Raw genomic sequence first — 16,345 nt, forward strand, 5'->3', positions numbered from 1 at the left:
ATATGTGTTGTGTGTAATATAAGTGGATAAAGTATATATATAAATGTTTAATATTTTATCACATATATATTGAATATATAATTTTTATATAACTAACTTATATCACTAAACCAATTTTATATTATTATCGCAAAAAAGTAAAATGAAAAAGATTAAATCTTATTATAAGATTTAATCTTATTAGATTTTATATTTTCGAACTTTTTCTTGATCTCACTATAATGATGTCTGCACCATTTTTACAGCATAAAAGCTTATAATCACATAAATTTGAATAAAATATTTATTATCAAATACATTAAGATTCTTAATTTTTTATTAATCTATACTAAAAAAAGGAACATATAAATTTAAGTTAAATAAATCTATATATAAATTGATTAGAGGAACATTTTATTCTTTATATAATTCTCAAAAGCTTCTATATGTTGTTTTTTTAGAAAACTCTGAAATCCTAAAAATAAGAATATATTTTTTTAGAGTAAATTTATTCTCTGTCTCGCATGTGTAATTTTAAAGATTATGATCTTTATTTTTCTTATCACCTTATCACCTTTTCATTTTATCGATCTGTAAAAGATAAACTTACCTATGAATAAATGCTGAAATTGCCCAGCTGATGGAAATAAACTTGATAATGTTTTTAGTAATTCATCAAAATCACCATTTTGTGTGTAACGTTGTATCATAGTTGCAAATATTTTATAATCACTCGCTGATAACGCTCGTTTTACCTATTATTTATGTATTATTTAAGTGTTGCATTATATTTTTCCATATAAATATTATTGAACTTTTATATACTTACATCTTTCAGATATTGTTTCCCCAGTGCCTTCTTATCGTCTTTATTTGCTTCTTTAATGTCTTGTGTGTTATTTGCAGAATAACTTTCTGGAACTGTTGACGAAGAGGTTGAAGGAGCAGAAAAATACGTATCAACTCCGGACGGTAAAATATTAATTTTCCTTCTTTTAGCAGTTGGTTCGTCAACATGTTTTGCTAATTCACATGTACTCTGATTGTCTTTTAGTTTGCAAGCACTAAAATTGATCGCAGATGGCTTCACTAACTTTTCTTTGTCCTTTATACTTTCATTCAAATACATATTTATGTTGAAACTATTCTCAGTTTCTTTTGACACAAGATTGTTTTGCGCTTTTTGTTTTAAAGATTGAGGTAATGTTGTTTCAAAAGTAGCACCTACGGCAGGCAGCGATATATCATCGTTTCCATATTGTGCACGAATGATGCTAGCATTATTGGGTTGTGGTAGCTGTGAAATTATTACAAATTAAAATAAACTATTAAGAGCGCGTAATTTTTTTAATTACATTTAATTAGCGTAGAAGTAAAGACTTACAGTATTTTCCGCATTCCTGAAGAATTCTCGTAATTCTTTCGTGATCATCCCAAAATTCGTAAACTTCTTTATGTATGGCCTCAACCAAGCGGACAATTGTTTCTTGAAATTTGGATTTTCAAATCTACAATCGCAGAGTATCACTGCGCCATAATCGCTTTTGTGTCTTATTATCCTGCCAATAGCTTGATTAACGGCACGTGACGCTTCAAGTTGATACCATTCTTGTCCGGTTAAACTCTGAATATTAAATTTATTCGTCATTTTTATTAAAGAGCATTATAGTGTTATTTTTTTCAAAGTTAAACAAATATGTAATATATACTTCTTTCTTCGCTGTCCTTATTTCCTCCAAGTATCTTTGTTTCAGCATAACTCGTGGATCTTTTAAGGGCGGAAATGGAAGACCAATGATTAATACAGCCCTACCATTTGCATTAGCAAAATCCAGACCTTCACTGACCTTTCCTCTGCACACTGCCATGAAAACAGCTCCCTTATGAGATGGATCTCTAATTTTTTGATAGTACTCGTTCATCACGTTGACAAATCCATCTTTCGAATTGGGTTCTACATAAATGGGCTATTATCCAGTATAATTAATATATTATATACGGCATAAAATACATTACTAACACATTAAATTGCTTACTTTACGTTCGGCAATTTGCGTCCATAAACCCATATTCTGCCATTCATCTCTGCATTTTTTCATAATCGGATATGAAGGAAAAAATATCAACAATCCGTGAGGGACGATGCAGCTAAAGTTATACACTGTTCTTCCAAGAGATGCGATATATTTCGGATCATTTCTATTAAAATATAAATGTGATAATATAATAATAGAGTTACATTGCTATGCTATATATATACATACATACATATATACACATAATTCCATACTATATATATAGCATTTACCTCGTGTTGTAAGATGAATTGAGTGGATGATTATCTGGACCCTGACTAAGAACACCAACACATACTTGTTGTTTTGTTACAATATGCGGATTTTCTAACTGAACTGCTATTGGTATACCAAGTTCTGATATGAATGGTTTTAATGGAGACAATGTACCGCTTGTGAGTATTACTGAACGTATTCCTTGTTCTACCATTTGCTCCATACTATATAAAAAGACAAAGAAACAATCGTATTTCTTGTATGATTTATAATTAAAATATTTTCTTTTTACTTTAAACGATTTATACCCAAAGCCAGGACTAAAACACCAATAACTAATGAGTTTTCCGTCCGTTTTTATCGTCTTCTTGGTTTCCCAAACATCATTCTTGTAATTTTTTTTCTGCTCTTCTATCTGTATATGGACTTTATAGCAGCGTTTTACTTTCTCCTTATGACGTATGATAGAAGTACCGCTATTAAAAGCAGTCTTTAATAAGTCACTAAACTTTTGTAGTGCATTTCCTTTTCTCGCAAATGGAGAAGTACTAGTAGTTGTCAAATATGAAATTATTTTTTCCAATTTATCTACCACAATTTGTTCTTTACCATGTGTTAACTGTTACAAAAATCATACAGCAACAATTTTAAATACAAAAAAAATATATATGAAATTTAATAATGTTTAATAAAATTAAAAATGTTTACCTCAATTTTCTCAAGTAATTCAAAGATGAATCCACCAGGAAAAGTGTCTCCCTCGGTACGATTTTTTAATTCGATAGAATCGACTGCTTTTTCCAGTTCCAAAAACATCGTTTTTAAGATGTATAAATCTTCTGCTGTGAAATCTTTTTGAACATTATTCTCTGGTGAAAAGTCATTTTCCAAATCTATATCTTTAGCCATATCTTTCATTACTGCAGTTACTTCATCAATACATAATGCAATATCTGTACTACTTATCTATACGAAGATATATATATTTAATTAAAATATACACAAAATATCAAAAATGACAAAAAATACCTTTTAAAAATGCTTTTATACCTGTAATGATGCTGCTTCTTCGCAAACTTTCTCAACATTATGAGCTTCATCTAACAAAACTACAGTATTTTGTAAATCTATGCCCTGTGACTTTCGTGTTTTAGGATCCAGTAGATAATTATAAGGCATGAAAACAATATCTGCATTTTGCTTCAATTCTTTTGCCAAAAAATACGGGCAGCATTTGTGTTTTTGTCCAATTTTAACTAAATCTTCTATATCTAACACTTCCTGTTTAAAAACAGGATCATCTTTTCTAAACATATTAGAATTTATGTAAGATTTTATATAACAACTTTTTTTATCTTGACTAAAAAATTACTAGAATATTTATGCACATACCTTGCTTCAACATTATTGTAATAAAAACAAGTTCTTGATTTTACTTTGGAATGACACATGTGTATTTTGTTAAAAGCACTTGCTTCTTTAGAGACTTCTGGATGAATGCACAATTGATCTCGGGATCCCAATACAGCAGTGGCAACATGCTTGTACGATGTTTTCTTCAATTCGTACATAGCCTGAGACAGTTGAGAATGCGTTCGGGATGCATAAATAATTTTGGGCATGGCCCATCCAAAATTTTGAACATTATCTGGTACTCCTGATGCCTTTTCAAGTCCGTCAACCAAATATTTAAAAAAATGTCCACCAAAGTCTTTTTTCTCAATTGCACCTGCTATTACTTGTGCTTGTAATTGAGCTTTTTTTGTTAATAGCCAACTTAAAGAAGAGCATAAAAGGCTGAGAGTTTTTCCAGTGCCTACGAGATATATTCATTTAATTAGTAGAGAATACAGAAAAACTAAAATAATAAATAAAAGAAGTCACAAATAAAACATATCAATCAAAAAATTCTACTTTTCATGTAGAATCTTCTCAAATGACAAATTTTAATTTTAAGAGATAATTTATATTTTTATATAAATATTTTAATATCTTTTTTAAATTTAGGGCTTTAAATTTCCAATTTTTTGTCGAAATTTTACTTTACACGAATTTTCTAAGATTTAAGATTTTTCAATTAATTATAAGCACGAGTATACCTGTGGGGGACTCCAAGACACCGTGCTGACCATTTTGTAGACATTCTATCACTTTTCTCATGTACTCCTCTTGTACGGAATACGGTTTAAAAGGAAAGCTAACGATGATATCGTTAATCGTGATATCAGGCATCTCGAGAGTTGGTCAACAAACACATCAGCTGTATAAAATGGAATTCTGTGCTTCTTCCCGCCAGAAGGAAAACCCAACCTAACCTTGCCCCGGATGGATATTTTACCTAACCTATATTTCCTCCCACTTGTGCGAACGAAAGTGGGTGAAGTGTAGAGGGAATGAGAGAGAAGAAAGTAGTGTAGAAAGTGCAATCGCGTTACAGATCTCTTGTTTACATATGTAGTTTGTCAAGAACGCAAAACTCCCTCTTATTATTCGCGTTTGAGCGATAAAAGGTAGATAAAAGAACAACGGCACGAAAGGAATAATACTGCGATAAGAATTTACATGGCGATGAGTTGACTGAAAATAAACGAGCCGCTGCATTCGAGAAGAGACAACTCGCGCGATTAGGTTAATGCGTGCTAGTCAAGTAATCAGCTGATCAGCAAGATCGACCGGTGGAGTTGGAGTACGAAACGTGTAACAGGTTTGCGCCTTTTCAAGTTACTTACGATTTGTTTGTTGCTAAAAAAATTGTATAGCTTCCCCGTCATTTGATAAAATCAGAAAAGCTAAATTGTGATGGATAGCATAATAAATCAATTTTATTTATCGCATGTATATAAATAACTGAAGGCCAATAGTTATTGGTTATTGACCCCGAGAAAGAGCTGCGTAATGTGATTTTGTGCAAGATACTTACCATATGTAGTTTGACAAGCATTTTAAATATAGATTTCGGTATCTACATATTTTTTTATAATTTTAAATGTATGTAAGTGACATGTAAAAATATATGGTTCATATAATGTGTATCCATATATTATCATATATCATATGATATTACATATCATACTCGTGTATTATTAAAAAATTTCTTTGTAGAAAAATATTTAAGTTGAATATTTTATATATATATTTTTTAAACATATTTTTTTATGACTTATCTTTGAGATAGGAACACAAAGCACTTGCAATTGTAAATATGTCTTATTGCAGATAAAAAGATAGACTTGTTCTTGATAATACATTAGTGTTTTTTAGACTTTATTTCTCTTATATAATTAATAAAGAAAAACTGTCTAATCTCTTTGATAGTAAAAAATAAAAAGTCTGTACCGAATTTTTTGTGATAAAAATATAATTTAAATTTTTGCATAATTAACATAATCTATGCATGTAGACTTGATGTAAAAAATTAATTTTGTTACAAATCTATTTATTTATTTTGCAGTGTGTGATTGTAATTGTAATTAACATAAATACTCATTATGCGTCTGGTAATTTGTGATACAGTAGATTATGTCGCAGACTGGTCTGCAAAGTATGTTCTAAAAAGAATCAATGACTTCAATCCTAATGAGAACAAGTATTTTGTTCTCGGTCTTCCTACAGGTATGTTAATTTTTGTTTTATTTTATTTTTAACATTTACTTGATTGTATTATCTTATCAATCTCTTTTTGCTTTCTTGTCGTATTATATAGGTGGTACACCTTTGGGAATGTACAAAAAACTCATAACATATTATCAACAAGGCAAAATTTCCTTCAAATATGTTAAGACATTTAATATGGATGAGTATGTCGACTTGCCAAGAGATCATCCAGAGTCTTATCACTATTACATGTATAACAATTTCTTCAAACACATAGATATAAATCCCGAGAACGTACATATACTTGACGGAAATGCGATGGATCTTGAAAAAGAGTGCAATGATTTTGAAAGAAAGATCAATGAGGCTGGTGGAATAGAATTATTCATTGGAGGTACATTGATAATTTTTCATTAAATATAAAGACTATAGATATTCTTAATTGCAACAAGTATTTACAAAAAAGAACGAAAAAGAAAAGTGTTCAGGTTTAATCGTAAAACATTATGTGATAGGTATTGGTCCAGATGGACACATAGCTTTCAATGAGCCAGGTTCTTCATTAGTTTCTCGTACAAGAGTAAAAACTCTTGCACAAGATACTTTGGAAGCTAACGCGAGATTCTTTGGCAATGATATCAATAAAGTGCCGAAACAGGCTCTAACAGTAGGTGTCGGCACCGTAATGGACTCGAAAGAAGTAATGATCCTTATCACTGGATCTCATAAAGCCTTTGCTCTTTATAAAGCGATAGAAGAAGGTGTTAATCATATGTGGACGGTATCAGCATTTCAACAACATCCTCGTACGCTTATAATCTGTGATGAAGATGCAACTTTAGAATTACGTGTGAAAACAGTTAAATATTTTAAGGTAATTTACACACACAATAATCTCTCTCTTTCGTATATAAATTTGCTTTTCCATCGTGAAGCAGAGACACATTAAGTTAGTTGACCTAAAAATATAACACGGAAATTCCGTCTTGCATTCAATTTATATGCTACACATAGGCACTCAGTGATGTACATCGCAAATTGATTGAGGAAGATGGAAATGCAATCCCTCGTCGCACAGTGCAAAATAATTGAAATGGTAGTTATCTTCATGATCTTTATGATCAATTCAAATTTTTTAAATTATACTAATAATACATATCCATTTTCCTTTCTGTGTCTTGTAAAAATATTGTATATGATATATAAATTATACTTATTTATTCTTATGAATTTATAGTGAAAACTAAATCTTATAGCTAAATACAATTTAAAATTCTTATCATGTTTTCCTTACAGAGTTTATGGGATATTCATAGCAAATTGATTGAGCAAGAGAGCCGGGCAAAGTAAGAATCTTATTATCGACGTTTCTCGAAGAAATCGTCGAATTAAAAAGAGGATTTAAAAAGAACAAATGGAGAGAAGTTAAGCATTGATAATCAAGCTGTGAATAAATTGATGAAATATTATGTTAGGAAATATCTCCTACATTTATTATTTTAATCATATTTTACTTTATATGAAAATTTTAATTATATATACTGTATTTTTACAACTGCCATATAAATGCCAGGGAAATGTATTTTTATATTATACTATTCTAACAATTTTCATAAATAAATATCTTTTTTATCACCACATATATTGCAGGAGATATTTTTTGAATAATCTAAAATTATAAAATTTAATCTAATTTTCCACATTCCCAAATATTCCGAAACAAAAATAACTTAATATAAATTTAATTTATATTAATAATACACAAATGTTATATAAGTAGCTGCAAAAATATGACGCATAATGCGATTGGTACAAGGTAATGTTTTAAATATATACGTAAATCATGGAATAATCATAGGTCCTTCATAGTGAAACGAGGACAAACTGATTGAGTATTGAGAGAGAGAAAGAGAAAAGTTAAAGCGCGATGGATGGCTGGGAGGATCGTTGTGGCCGCATGCGCGGAAGATCATCAATTGACAAATAATACGTATGCGAATTGACTACACGCATCTCTGCACGCAAAGATTAATCTCATCCGGCACGTATATATACATACTGCAAACGTCACGTAGTAATCGTGACTCTAATTGTAACTATGTGTGACATAAGAATTGATTCTTTTTTTTCTTTTTCTCTATTATTTTCCATTGAAACGTTATGTCGAAATAAAATTTCTCACTTCTAATAAACAAGTCCAAAATATTCCAATACATGATTACACATAAATTCATGACATTATATTCGCATTTAGAGTTAATTTTAATTTTGATTTTATGTAAGACTTTATTTGTATAAACTTGTTCAGTGATAATGCAATCAATTTTAGTATAGACTATTTTATTAAATATCATTATTTTTAAATTTGTAAAATTTTGCATGTATTGCCCTCTACATCAATATTGATATTTACTCTAAAAAATTTGTTTACATATATCAAAATATTAATTTTTGAAAGAGAGATGATCCCGAATTAATTATGTTTTTAATCATTATTTCAATAAAATCTATATATTTCGCTTAGTTTTATCAATTTATTTGCTTTCAATAATTCTCTTTTATAAACGGAAACGAATCTAAAAAATCAAATAGTGATATTCCAGCCTTTAAGCCTTTACTCTGCCTAAGATGTAAAATACGAATAAATTTAAGTAAGAAAAGCTTGTTACATTAAAAAAATAATTATAAAATTAATGGATATGAACACATCAAGAAGTTGTTAATAAATAAGAATTTTTTTTCAAAGAACATAGATAATTCAAAATATCTTTAATAAAATAAATATCTTTAAATATAAATGTAAGTGAAATATTTCGATGTTTACTTTTGTGTTTCTTCAGCCACAAATATACATGAAAAAAAAAACATATTATGAGTCATATATTAAAATGGAAGTAATGGAAATGTAATGAATATGTAGAAAATTAGCAAGGTCACAAGACGCTAAATTATTCTGTTATGAAACTGGATTATGCAACACTGATTAAATTTAAATGTTAAAAAAAGTGTTGTTTTATTCTTTTTTGTCCATAGTAATCATTCACTTCTTAAATGCATTATATTTTTTTCTTTTTCTTTTTTATATTTATGCTGAAGAGATACAAGTAAGTCGGAGCGTTTTTTTTCCATTTATATCCATTAAAGTTAATTTATATAATAATTGCTTATGTTCTTTAAAAAAATTTTTATTATTATTAACAATCTTTTAATATTTCTATAGGCTCATTACTTTTGTATTAATTTTTACAAAATAAGACTTTAATGCCTATAAATAAAAGTTTGTGTGAATTTTATGAATTATTAATAAATTAATTATTTAAATTTAATTATTTTATGTAATTAGACCAATCGTTTGTTATGCACAAGTTGTATGTACCCAGGTAGCACACGTTCGTTTTATATACGTTTCTTAAACATATCTAATGTTTTTATTTTATACGAAGTAGATAAATTATAATCCAATATTATTGATTAAAACAGTCAATATTACTAATTCTTTCAATGAAATATTATTGATTTACAGTGCTATAATAACTTATAACTGCTGTATCAATGACTCTATTTACTGTTTTCATTGATAATATATTGATTCACTTTTAGAAAGTGTGTATGAATGCATTTTATTAATTCCATGAGAAAACAAACGAATAAAAGAAAAAAAACGTATCTTAAACATATTTTAAACGGGTTTTAAACATTTAAAACGTGTTTTTATCAGAAAAGAAACGTATCCTAACGTTTTTCAAGTGGATATTTTAACCAATTAGAAACGTTTTCAAGAATCAGTTATAAAACATTTCGAAGAAACATTTATGAAACGTTTTTCAAGTGGATATTTTAACCAATTAGAAACGTTTTCAAGAGTCAGTTATAAAACGTTTCGAAGAAACATTTATGAAACGTTTTTAAAACGAATATGTGCTACCTGGGTACTGTATAACTATGATATTTATAATAAGATATTACAAATAATCGATAACTTATTGAGATAATATCTGTAATATTCAGTTTTATGTTATATTTACATTTTTATATTCAGTTATATGTTTACTTGTTGAGATAATATTTGTAATATTCAGTTTTGTTACATTTACATTTTTATATTCAGTTTTATGTTACATTACATTTTTATAACATTAATTTGTGTTTAAATTTAGAAGTCTCTATCCTCATCTGTACTATTTTTATTGCGGTTTTATTGTTACGATTATGCTCGAGGCTAAGCTCGATTTTTGCTATGCTTTTTGCTGTCAATATTTTATGATACATCATATTGGCCATATTTTCGACCGCGATTTTATCATCACGTTATGACAGCAAATCATATTTGATTTCTCTGTTGCCTGTCTGCCATTAATATTTGATATAATAGATCCTGCTTATTTGCTACGTATTTACTATGACGATGTAATAGTAGGCAATGTTCTAATTTTCTTGCATTTTGAATTTTCTACCATCATATATACAGATCATCTATATAGATTGTGTTCTATTAAAAGCTGAAGCTGTTGTACAGATCATCTATATATATTGTGTTCTATTAAAAGCTGAAGCTGTTGCTTTAATAAAGACGCAACACACAAAATTTGCTGTAAAATCATTTGCTAGCATATTGTTTTATCTAAGAAGATCCTGTCTTTGTATCCGATTTAAAATTTCTATGATTATTTCATGTATTTTCTAATATTTAATTAAAAGAATCAATACATATGTTAATTATTCTAACATCATTGATCGATACGAAAGCAATAGCTTTATAAATCATTAATGCTTTTGCCAAAAAAAAATGCTGATAAGATTATCCAATATCGTTAAACATAAAAAAGCGATTACGAGAGCACAATCAGCAGAATATCTTTTACCGAATCATCCGTATATATATTTCATCTCGTAATAAATTATAGAATGTGCAAAGATTGATAAATGATTACAATTATTGATGAAGATATTCCTTTTGCGGTTCAGTTGTAAAAAATTGATTTCGTAAGTGTATGCGTTGATTTCGTGTGATTAAGTGATTAAGTGTGATTGATTATGTAAGTGTAATTTCTAAGAATCTCTCCGTAAAAAAGGCCGAGTAATCATTTACTTCTCAAGAAGAAAAGGAAGAATCCTAGCGAATATATCTAATGATGATTGTTTCGCTTGTAGTCTATTTATTAATTTTCGATTTTTAACATAAATTGAACAGCTTTTTTAAAATTACGTTGTCACATTTGTCGAACGTATCTGACTTTTAATTAGTTGGGAAAAATTCAATTCAATTATGTAACAGAGTTCGCAGAAAATCTCGGAATATTCAATGTTTGTTTGTACGTAATGTTAACTGTGTATAATTTGCACTAAATGTAAATGATATTAAGAATGATATATGTTGTATATGTAAATGTAAGAGGCATCGATACGAGATGGTCCTCACTCCAACAGAGATCCAACTTTTCTAGTTTCAAGCAAGTGGAAATGCCTTTCAAAATGATCCTGTATGTATGGTCGATTAAGGAGAAGAGGCGTATCATACGGCGGTGATTATTACAATTGGAATGACTAGTCGTTGGTGTTGAATACGCGCGCGCGCGCTTATTTTACGTACTCGTATCTCCAGCTCGTGTCTTCAGTCTTGGTGCGATACGAGAAGCGATAGCTAGTTAGCAGATAGATAGAGCGTGGACGTTTTTTTATTCAACTAGACATGAACAATAGCGAGGATTCCAAGACGATCGAGTTGCGCGAGCTGCAACCGATACTAAGCCGCACGTTCGGTGATCAGCTGATCGTGGTCCGTTATACGACCAAGAATTTGTTACAGCCCGGTGAGAATTATGGCAGTACTATTTTCGACGTTCATGCTGTGATCAAGCGTGATGACGAGGCCGAAGAGGAAAATCTTTATCTGGTGGCGAAGATGCCGCCGCCGACGCAATTTCAACGGAAGATCTTTGACAGTCCGTATTCGTTCAGAAAAGAGATTTTTATGTATGAGACCATCATACCTCATTACAAACAGCTAGAGAGAGACGTCGGTTTTAAGGAGGATGAACTGTTCGATATACTGCCGAAATACTACCAGTCCCGATTGTCGCTAAGTCCGGACGTCGATTTCGATGATAACGCCGTTATTCTGATGGAGAATTTAAAAACGCGCGGCTATTACATCTGCGACAGAGTTAAAGGTAGTATTAAATCTCTTGCATATTCGAAACAACAAGTATTACTAAGTCATGCGAAATTTTGAACTTATTATGATATTATCATGTGAATAATTATGCTTCTAATCGAGAATTCTTTGATCATTAAAATTAAAAAAAATTGCTTAAGAAAAATTACGAATTACATAATGCAACTATAAAGCATAAATTATTTATGAATATTTTCCAAATCCTATTTTACACTAAAATTTCATTCGACTTAACATTTAATATAAATTTTTATTCTATAATTCATTAATCATAATAATTAAAAATTTATATTATGCTTAATTGTTCAATCATAATGTAATTTTAATCATATAATTTTATTAATTATAATCGAATGATTAGGAATATTTGTATCTTCTAATAATTTTAAGTAATATATACTTAATATTTAATGATATTTAGAGATATTTATGACAAAACATAATAGAGACATTTTATGTCATTCGACGCATAATATCCATATTTTTTGTCATAAGAATGATTTATGATCTAAGTAATAAAAACGAGATTTATTATTGCCAATCCTTGACACCATTTTTTTCTCTCGTGTTTACTTATTTGCTAATTTCTCTTGACTCAATTCATGGAAAAATATCGAGTTCTCAATTATGACCTTTTTAAAAAGCCAGTCGCGAAAGATGTTTGAGGATTACTGAAATTATATCACTTATGATTGTCATTGTTTATCTAAGATTAGATTATTATCCTTAAGATTATCAAAAGTTAAGAAAATATGTCTAATCATTCTATTATCTGGTTAAGAAAATATGCCTAATCACTCAATGATATTCACTTGCCTTTTATTTTCCGAGCACAGGATGTGACCTCGAGCACTCGAGAGCCACTGTACGGGCAATGGCAAGATTTCATGCGCTAGGAATGGCCTCCAAATATAAGCAACCAGAGTATTTTGAGGTGCTGAAGCAACGTAGTAAGTGCATACAAATTCCAACCAAGGACTTCGACCAAATGCGGGATGACATGCTGAAGAGGATAGCGGATGATCCGGAGATAGGTGTTCACATTGATCGGTGTAGCGCAGTGATGAGCGAATCGATGCTGCACGGTTTGTGGGATATGTTGCCCGATGAACCGTGGTCTACCATTGTACACGCGGACTTCTGGGTGAATAACATCATGTTCCATCGCGATGAGAACGGCCAAGTGGACGATGTCAAGTTTGTAGACTTTCAGAATTATCTGTTCTTCAATCCACTGCGCGAGTTGGTTTTCTTCCTGTTTTCCAGCACGGAAAACAGCAACGATCACATCGAGGAGCTGATAGATCTCTACCATGAGATATTCATAGCCGTGCTGGTTCGAATGGGTTGCGACACCGAGTCGTTCACGAGAGAAAAGTTCGACGCCCATCTAATGACCTCTGCCAAATTCGAGTTTATGCACTTGATCTTCATGTTGAAGATACTCACGTTGAATGTACAGGAAAACGAATTCAAGAACAATGATATGGAGAAATTTTTGGTATCTTACAAAGGCAACCAATTATTCGTCCAACGGCAGCGCAAACTTATATCGTATTTTGTTCAACGCGATTGGATTTAAGCAATACGATAGGAAAAAAGGCTCCCTAGAATATGTTAAATTATACATACATATATTATACACTTAATTATTTATGTGCACGGTCACATAATGCAATTATGTATATACATATTATTTGACTCTCTATCTCCTACATATTAGAATAAAAATTATAAAAAAATGACATCAATTTTACAGAAAAAGAAGATAGAGAAAGAGATATATATAAAATGTAACAAGCTGAGAAAAAAAAATAAAATTTATTTTTATATAAAAATCTCAAATTGTATTTTATAAATACTTGAAGAAAATCGATTTAATTTATTCTAGAATCGACTTATCGCTCTCTCTTGACCTTGGGAACTTTCCTGTTTCTATTTCTGTTTTTCACATTTGCCACTTCATAGAAATTGCTTCCTATCTTTTTCCTCTTATTCGCGCGTTCGATGGCTCTTCGCTGTCTACTCGTTAATTTTTCTGTTGCTTTTTTAGCAGAGGACACTGACGAGGTAGTAAACGTATTGCTGTTTGAAGGCACCTTGGAAGTCATTTCACTGTCGCTAGAATCATATTCATTATCTACAATGTCGAACGCATTCTGTTTCAGGTTGTCATGTTCGACAGGTAAACGAATTTCTGTATCTGAATGCTCGCTATTAGTTGCTTGTTCTGATAATAGTTCTTCATGAATTTTCATATCTGAATTCTCATTATTAATCGTTTGTTCTGATAGTGATTCTTTACGAATTTCTGTATCTGAATGCTCGTTAATAGCTATTTGTTCTGATAATGGTTCTTCACTAATTTCCGTATCTGAATGCTCGTTATTAGTTGTTTGTTCCAACAGTGATTCTTCACAAATGTTCGTATCTGAACACTCGTTATTAGTCGTTTGTTCCGATAGTGGTTCTTCAAAACCTGCTGGTAGAACATAAAATGGCAATTTACCGCGTTGCCAATCGTTCAGTACCATACGCGCGACAATAGCTATATCAGGTTCTCCTTTCTTCAAAAGCTTGCCACTTCGATGAGCCAATTTTTCCAAGAAATCCACGTGATCCTTCCACTTATCTATTTTATATGTTTTACGTATGTATTCAGGTTTCACTCTCTCTAGAACGGAGGTGATGTAATCTTCCGGGTTCTGAATCATTTCCACCCTTACGACGCTCTTCAATACCTTCTCCGTATCGGTTTCCGTCGATGGATAGACAACGCCGGGACAATCTATTAGATAAATACGGCGCATGAGAGTTATATACTGCCATACCTTTGTTTCTCCAGCTATAGGTGCTACTTTGCAGACCTTTTTGGAACGTAAAGTGTTTATAATAGAACTCTTTCCTGTATTGGGATATCCTATGAAACCAACACTGATCTGTTTTTTATCAACGTGCAATTTTGCAAACTGCCTCAGCAGATTTATCAGGGAACCTTTGCCAAAGGGATGGGTTAAGGAAGCATGAAAGGCAACTGTTGGATATTCCTTGCTCAGAATTGCTATCCATCTTTGAGTGACCCATGTTGGTACTAAATCTACTTTATTTAAGATAAATATCAGATGTTTATATGGTTTATCGGTTTTTAGAAATTTCTCCACAGGAAGAGATCTGGTCCCCATCGGATCCCTTGCATCCAATACTTCTAGAATAACATCCGAGGAATCAATGACTTTGTACAGCTCATTCCATATCCTTTTACTTTGTCCCGCTCCCATGATCCATTCCCTTTGTGCATCTTTTATACCAGTATCCTCACGAACAAGATCATGATCTTTAGAATCCTTCTCCTTACTGTAAGTATCTTCCTTCTCCTCGGCTGATTTTTGCAATTCGTTATAAGATGTTACCATCAAATTGGGTCTTTTTCTGACTTTCTTTGGACCAAAAACACTTTCAAAACTTTCAGTATCTAACAAATGTACTCTTGCATTTGCTGCCTTTTGTTGAAGTAAAGTTATAGGCAATTGAGTCGGTTTCATGACAACTTTATAGGGATCCTTCACAGCAGTTCCCAATTCATTTTGGAATTTTTGTAGAGCATTCTGCGATATGACTCTCGAATTACCGAACCATCTCCGGGATGGCTCCACGCGCGACATAGTTCCTGAGGCGTTCCAGCCTTGAAAAGGTGCAGGGCTAATGATCTCTCCAACGCGATTGCGTTTTGGTTTCTGATTGCGATACATCTGTAATCTTTTAATGGTTGCTTTTGTTCGCACTTTAGCAACTCCTTTTAATCCTTCCGTAGAACGTTCAGGATTCATACTATGCCCCGAACGATTAAAGCCCTGCTTTCGCGGGGCTTTAGTAGTGCCATGTGATTTAGCCATATTGCCTGTATAACACAAATATTATTTAACATTTCAATAAAATATAATAATAAATATCGTACTTTATATATAAAAATATACGTTATAATATAAGAAAAAGATATAATAGTTTCTTCTTCAGTCATTTTCTTTCAAGATTGAAATCTCCGAGTCACTCATACATATTAAAAAAATTTATTTAAAGTATTAATTTTAACTTTTGTAAAAATGACTTTAAATTCGACTTTAATTTCGAAATATCATTTTTCATACTCTTTTACCAAATATACGTATAAATAATACCTTCTAAGGTAGAATTGCAATTATAAAATTCACCGTACTTCACCAGAGCTTAGGAATTCAGATTAGGTTACCACATTGAAGGAGCATGAAACGAAAATTCAATGGTGGGGGGGGTGCAACGAATACGTCAT

General features: G+C 31.0%; 4 protein-coding genes across 8 annotated transcripts; 2 read left to right on the top strand and 2 right to left on the bottom strand.

Moving 5' to 3' along the window:
- Nucleotides 1-205: 205 nt before the first annotated feature.
- On the bottom strand, nt 206-4,973 carry Rtel1 (Regulator of telomere elongation helicase 1). The gene is made up of 12 exons (XM_083088644.1): nt 4,370-4,973; nt 3,663-4,086; nt 3,321-3,576; nt 2,979-3,236; nt 2,579-2,889; nt 2,288-2,494; nt 2,016-2,178; nt 1,689-1,946; nt 1,364-1,603; nt 809-1,276; nt 590-734; nt 206-454 (listed from the first exon to the last, which is right to left on the bottom strand). Exons 1-12 carry the CDS (start codon nt 4,500-4,502, stop codon nt 381-383), a joined length of 2,937 nt encoding a protein of 978 aa, XP_082944770.1. The 5' UTR covers nt 4,503-4,973; the 3' UTR covers nt 206-380.
- Nucleotides 4,493-7,504, top strand: Oscillin (glucosamine-6-phosphate isomerase Oscillin). Of its 5 annotated transcripts, none has more exons than XM_083088652.1 (6): nt 4,515-4,974; nt 5,722-5,882; nt 5,974-6,258; nt 6,380-6,738; nt 6,879-6,960; nt 7,161-7,504. In XM_083088652.1, the coding sequence occupies exons 2-5, from the start codon at nt 5,759-5,761 to the stop codon at nt 6,954-6,956; spliced, it is 846 nt and encodes a 281-aa protein (XP_082944778.1). In that variant the 5' UTR covers nt 4,515-4,974; nt 5,722-5,758; the 3' UTR covers nt 6,957-6,960; nt 7,161-7,504. The 5 variants fall into 5 exon arrangements, with proteins under 5 accessions (XP_082944782.1, XP_082944783.1, XP_082944778.1 ...); XM_083088654.1 differs by lacking the exon at nt 4,515-4,974 and adding an exon at nt 4,983-5,258; XM_083088655.1 differs by lacking the exon at nt 4,515-4,974 and adding an exon at nt 4,983-5,228.
- A 3,907-nt stretch (nt 7,505-11,411) lies between these two features.
- Nucleotides 11,412-13,878, top strand: LOC145965245 (uncharacterized). The gene is made up of 2 exons (XM_083088651.1): nt 11,412-12,034; nt 12,876-13,878. The coding sequence occupies exons 1-2, from the start codon at nt 11,554-11,556 to the stop codon at nt 13,619-13,621; spliced, it is 1,227 nt and encodes a 408-aa protein (XP_082944777.1). The 5' UTR covers nt 11,412-11,553; the 3' UTR covers nt 13,622-13,878.
- On the bottom strand, nt 13,653-16,323 carry Ns2 (nucleostemin 2). Its single transcript, XM_083088646.1, has 2 exons — nt 16,215-16,323; nt 13,653-15,937 (listed from the first exon to the last, which is right to left on the bottom strand). The coding sequence occupies exon 2, from the start codon at nt 15,930-15,932 to the stop codon at nt 13,938-13,940; it is 1,995 nt and encodes a 664-aa protein (XP_082944772.1). The 5' UTR covers nt 15,933-15,937; nt 16,215-16,323; the 3' UTR covers nt 13,653-13,937.
- Between the last annotated feature and the right edge of the window lie 22 nt (nt 16,324-16,345).

Source organism: Camponotus vicinus, unplaced genomic scaffold (genome assembly GCF_025532165.1).
Source record: "Camponotus vicinus isolate PSW18456_S1 unplaced genomic scaffold, iyCamVici1.0 SCAF_14, whole genome shotgun sequence".
In the NCBI taxonomy this organism is placed as follows: Eukaryota; Metazoa; Arthropoda; class Insecta; order Hymenoptera; family Formicidae; genus Camponotus; species Camponotus vicinus.

Coding starts and splice junctions, on each gene's coding strand:
- Rtel1 (XM_083088644.1), bottom strand. CDS start 4,502: ATGCCTGATATCACGATTAACGATATCATCGTTAGCTTTCCTTTTAAA. Junction 1,604..1,688: donor TAAGGACAGCGAAGAAAGAA/GTATATATTACA, acceptor TTTAATATTCAG/AGTTTAACCGGACAAGAATG. Junction 1,277..1,363: donor TCAGGAATGCGGAAAATACT/GTAAGTCTTTAC, acceptor ATAATTTCACAG/CTACCACAACCCAATAATGC.
- Oscillin (XM_083088652.1), top strand. CDS start 5,759: ATGCGTCTGGTAATTTGTGATACAGTAGATTATGTCGCAGACTGGTCT. Junction 5,883..5,973: donor TGTTCTCGGTCTTCCTACAG/GTATGTTAATTT, acceptor CGTATTATATAG/GTGGTACACCTTTGGGAATG. Junction 6,259..6,379: donor AATAGAATTATTCATTGGAG/GTACATTGATAA, acceptor ATTATGTGATAG/GTATTGGTCCAGATGGACAC.
- LOC145965245 (XM_083088651.1), top strand. CDS start 11,554: ATGAACAATAGCGAGGATTCCAAGACGATCGAGTTGCGCGAGCTGCAA. Junction 12,035..12,875: donor CATCTGCGACAGAGTTAAAG/GTAGTATTAAAT, acceptor TTCCGAGCACAG/GATGTGACCTCGAGCACTCG.
- Ns2 (XM_083088646.1), bottom strand. CDS start 15,932: ATGGCTAAATCACATGGCACTACTAAAGCCCCGCGAAAGCAGGGCTTT.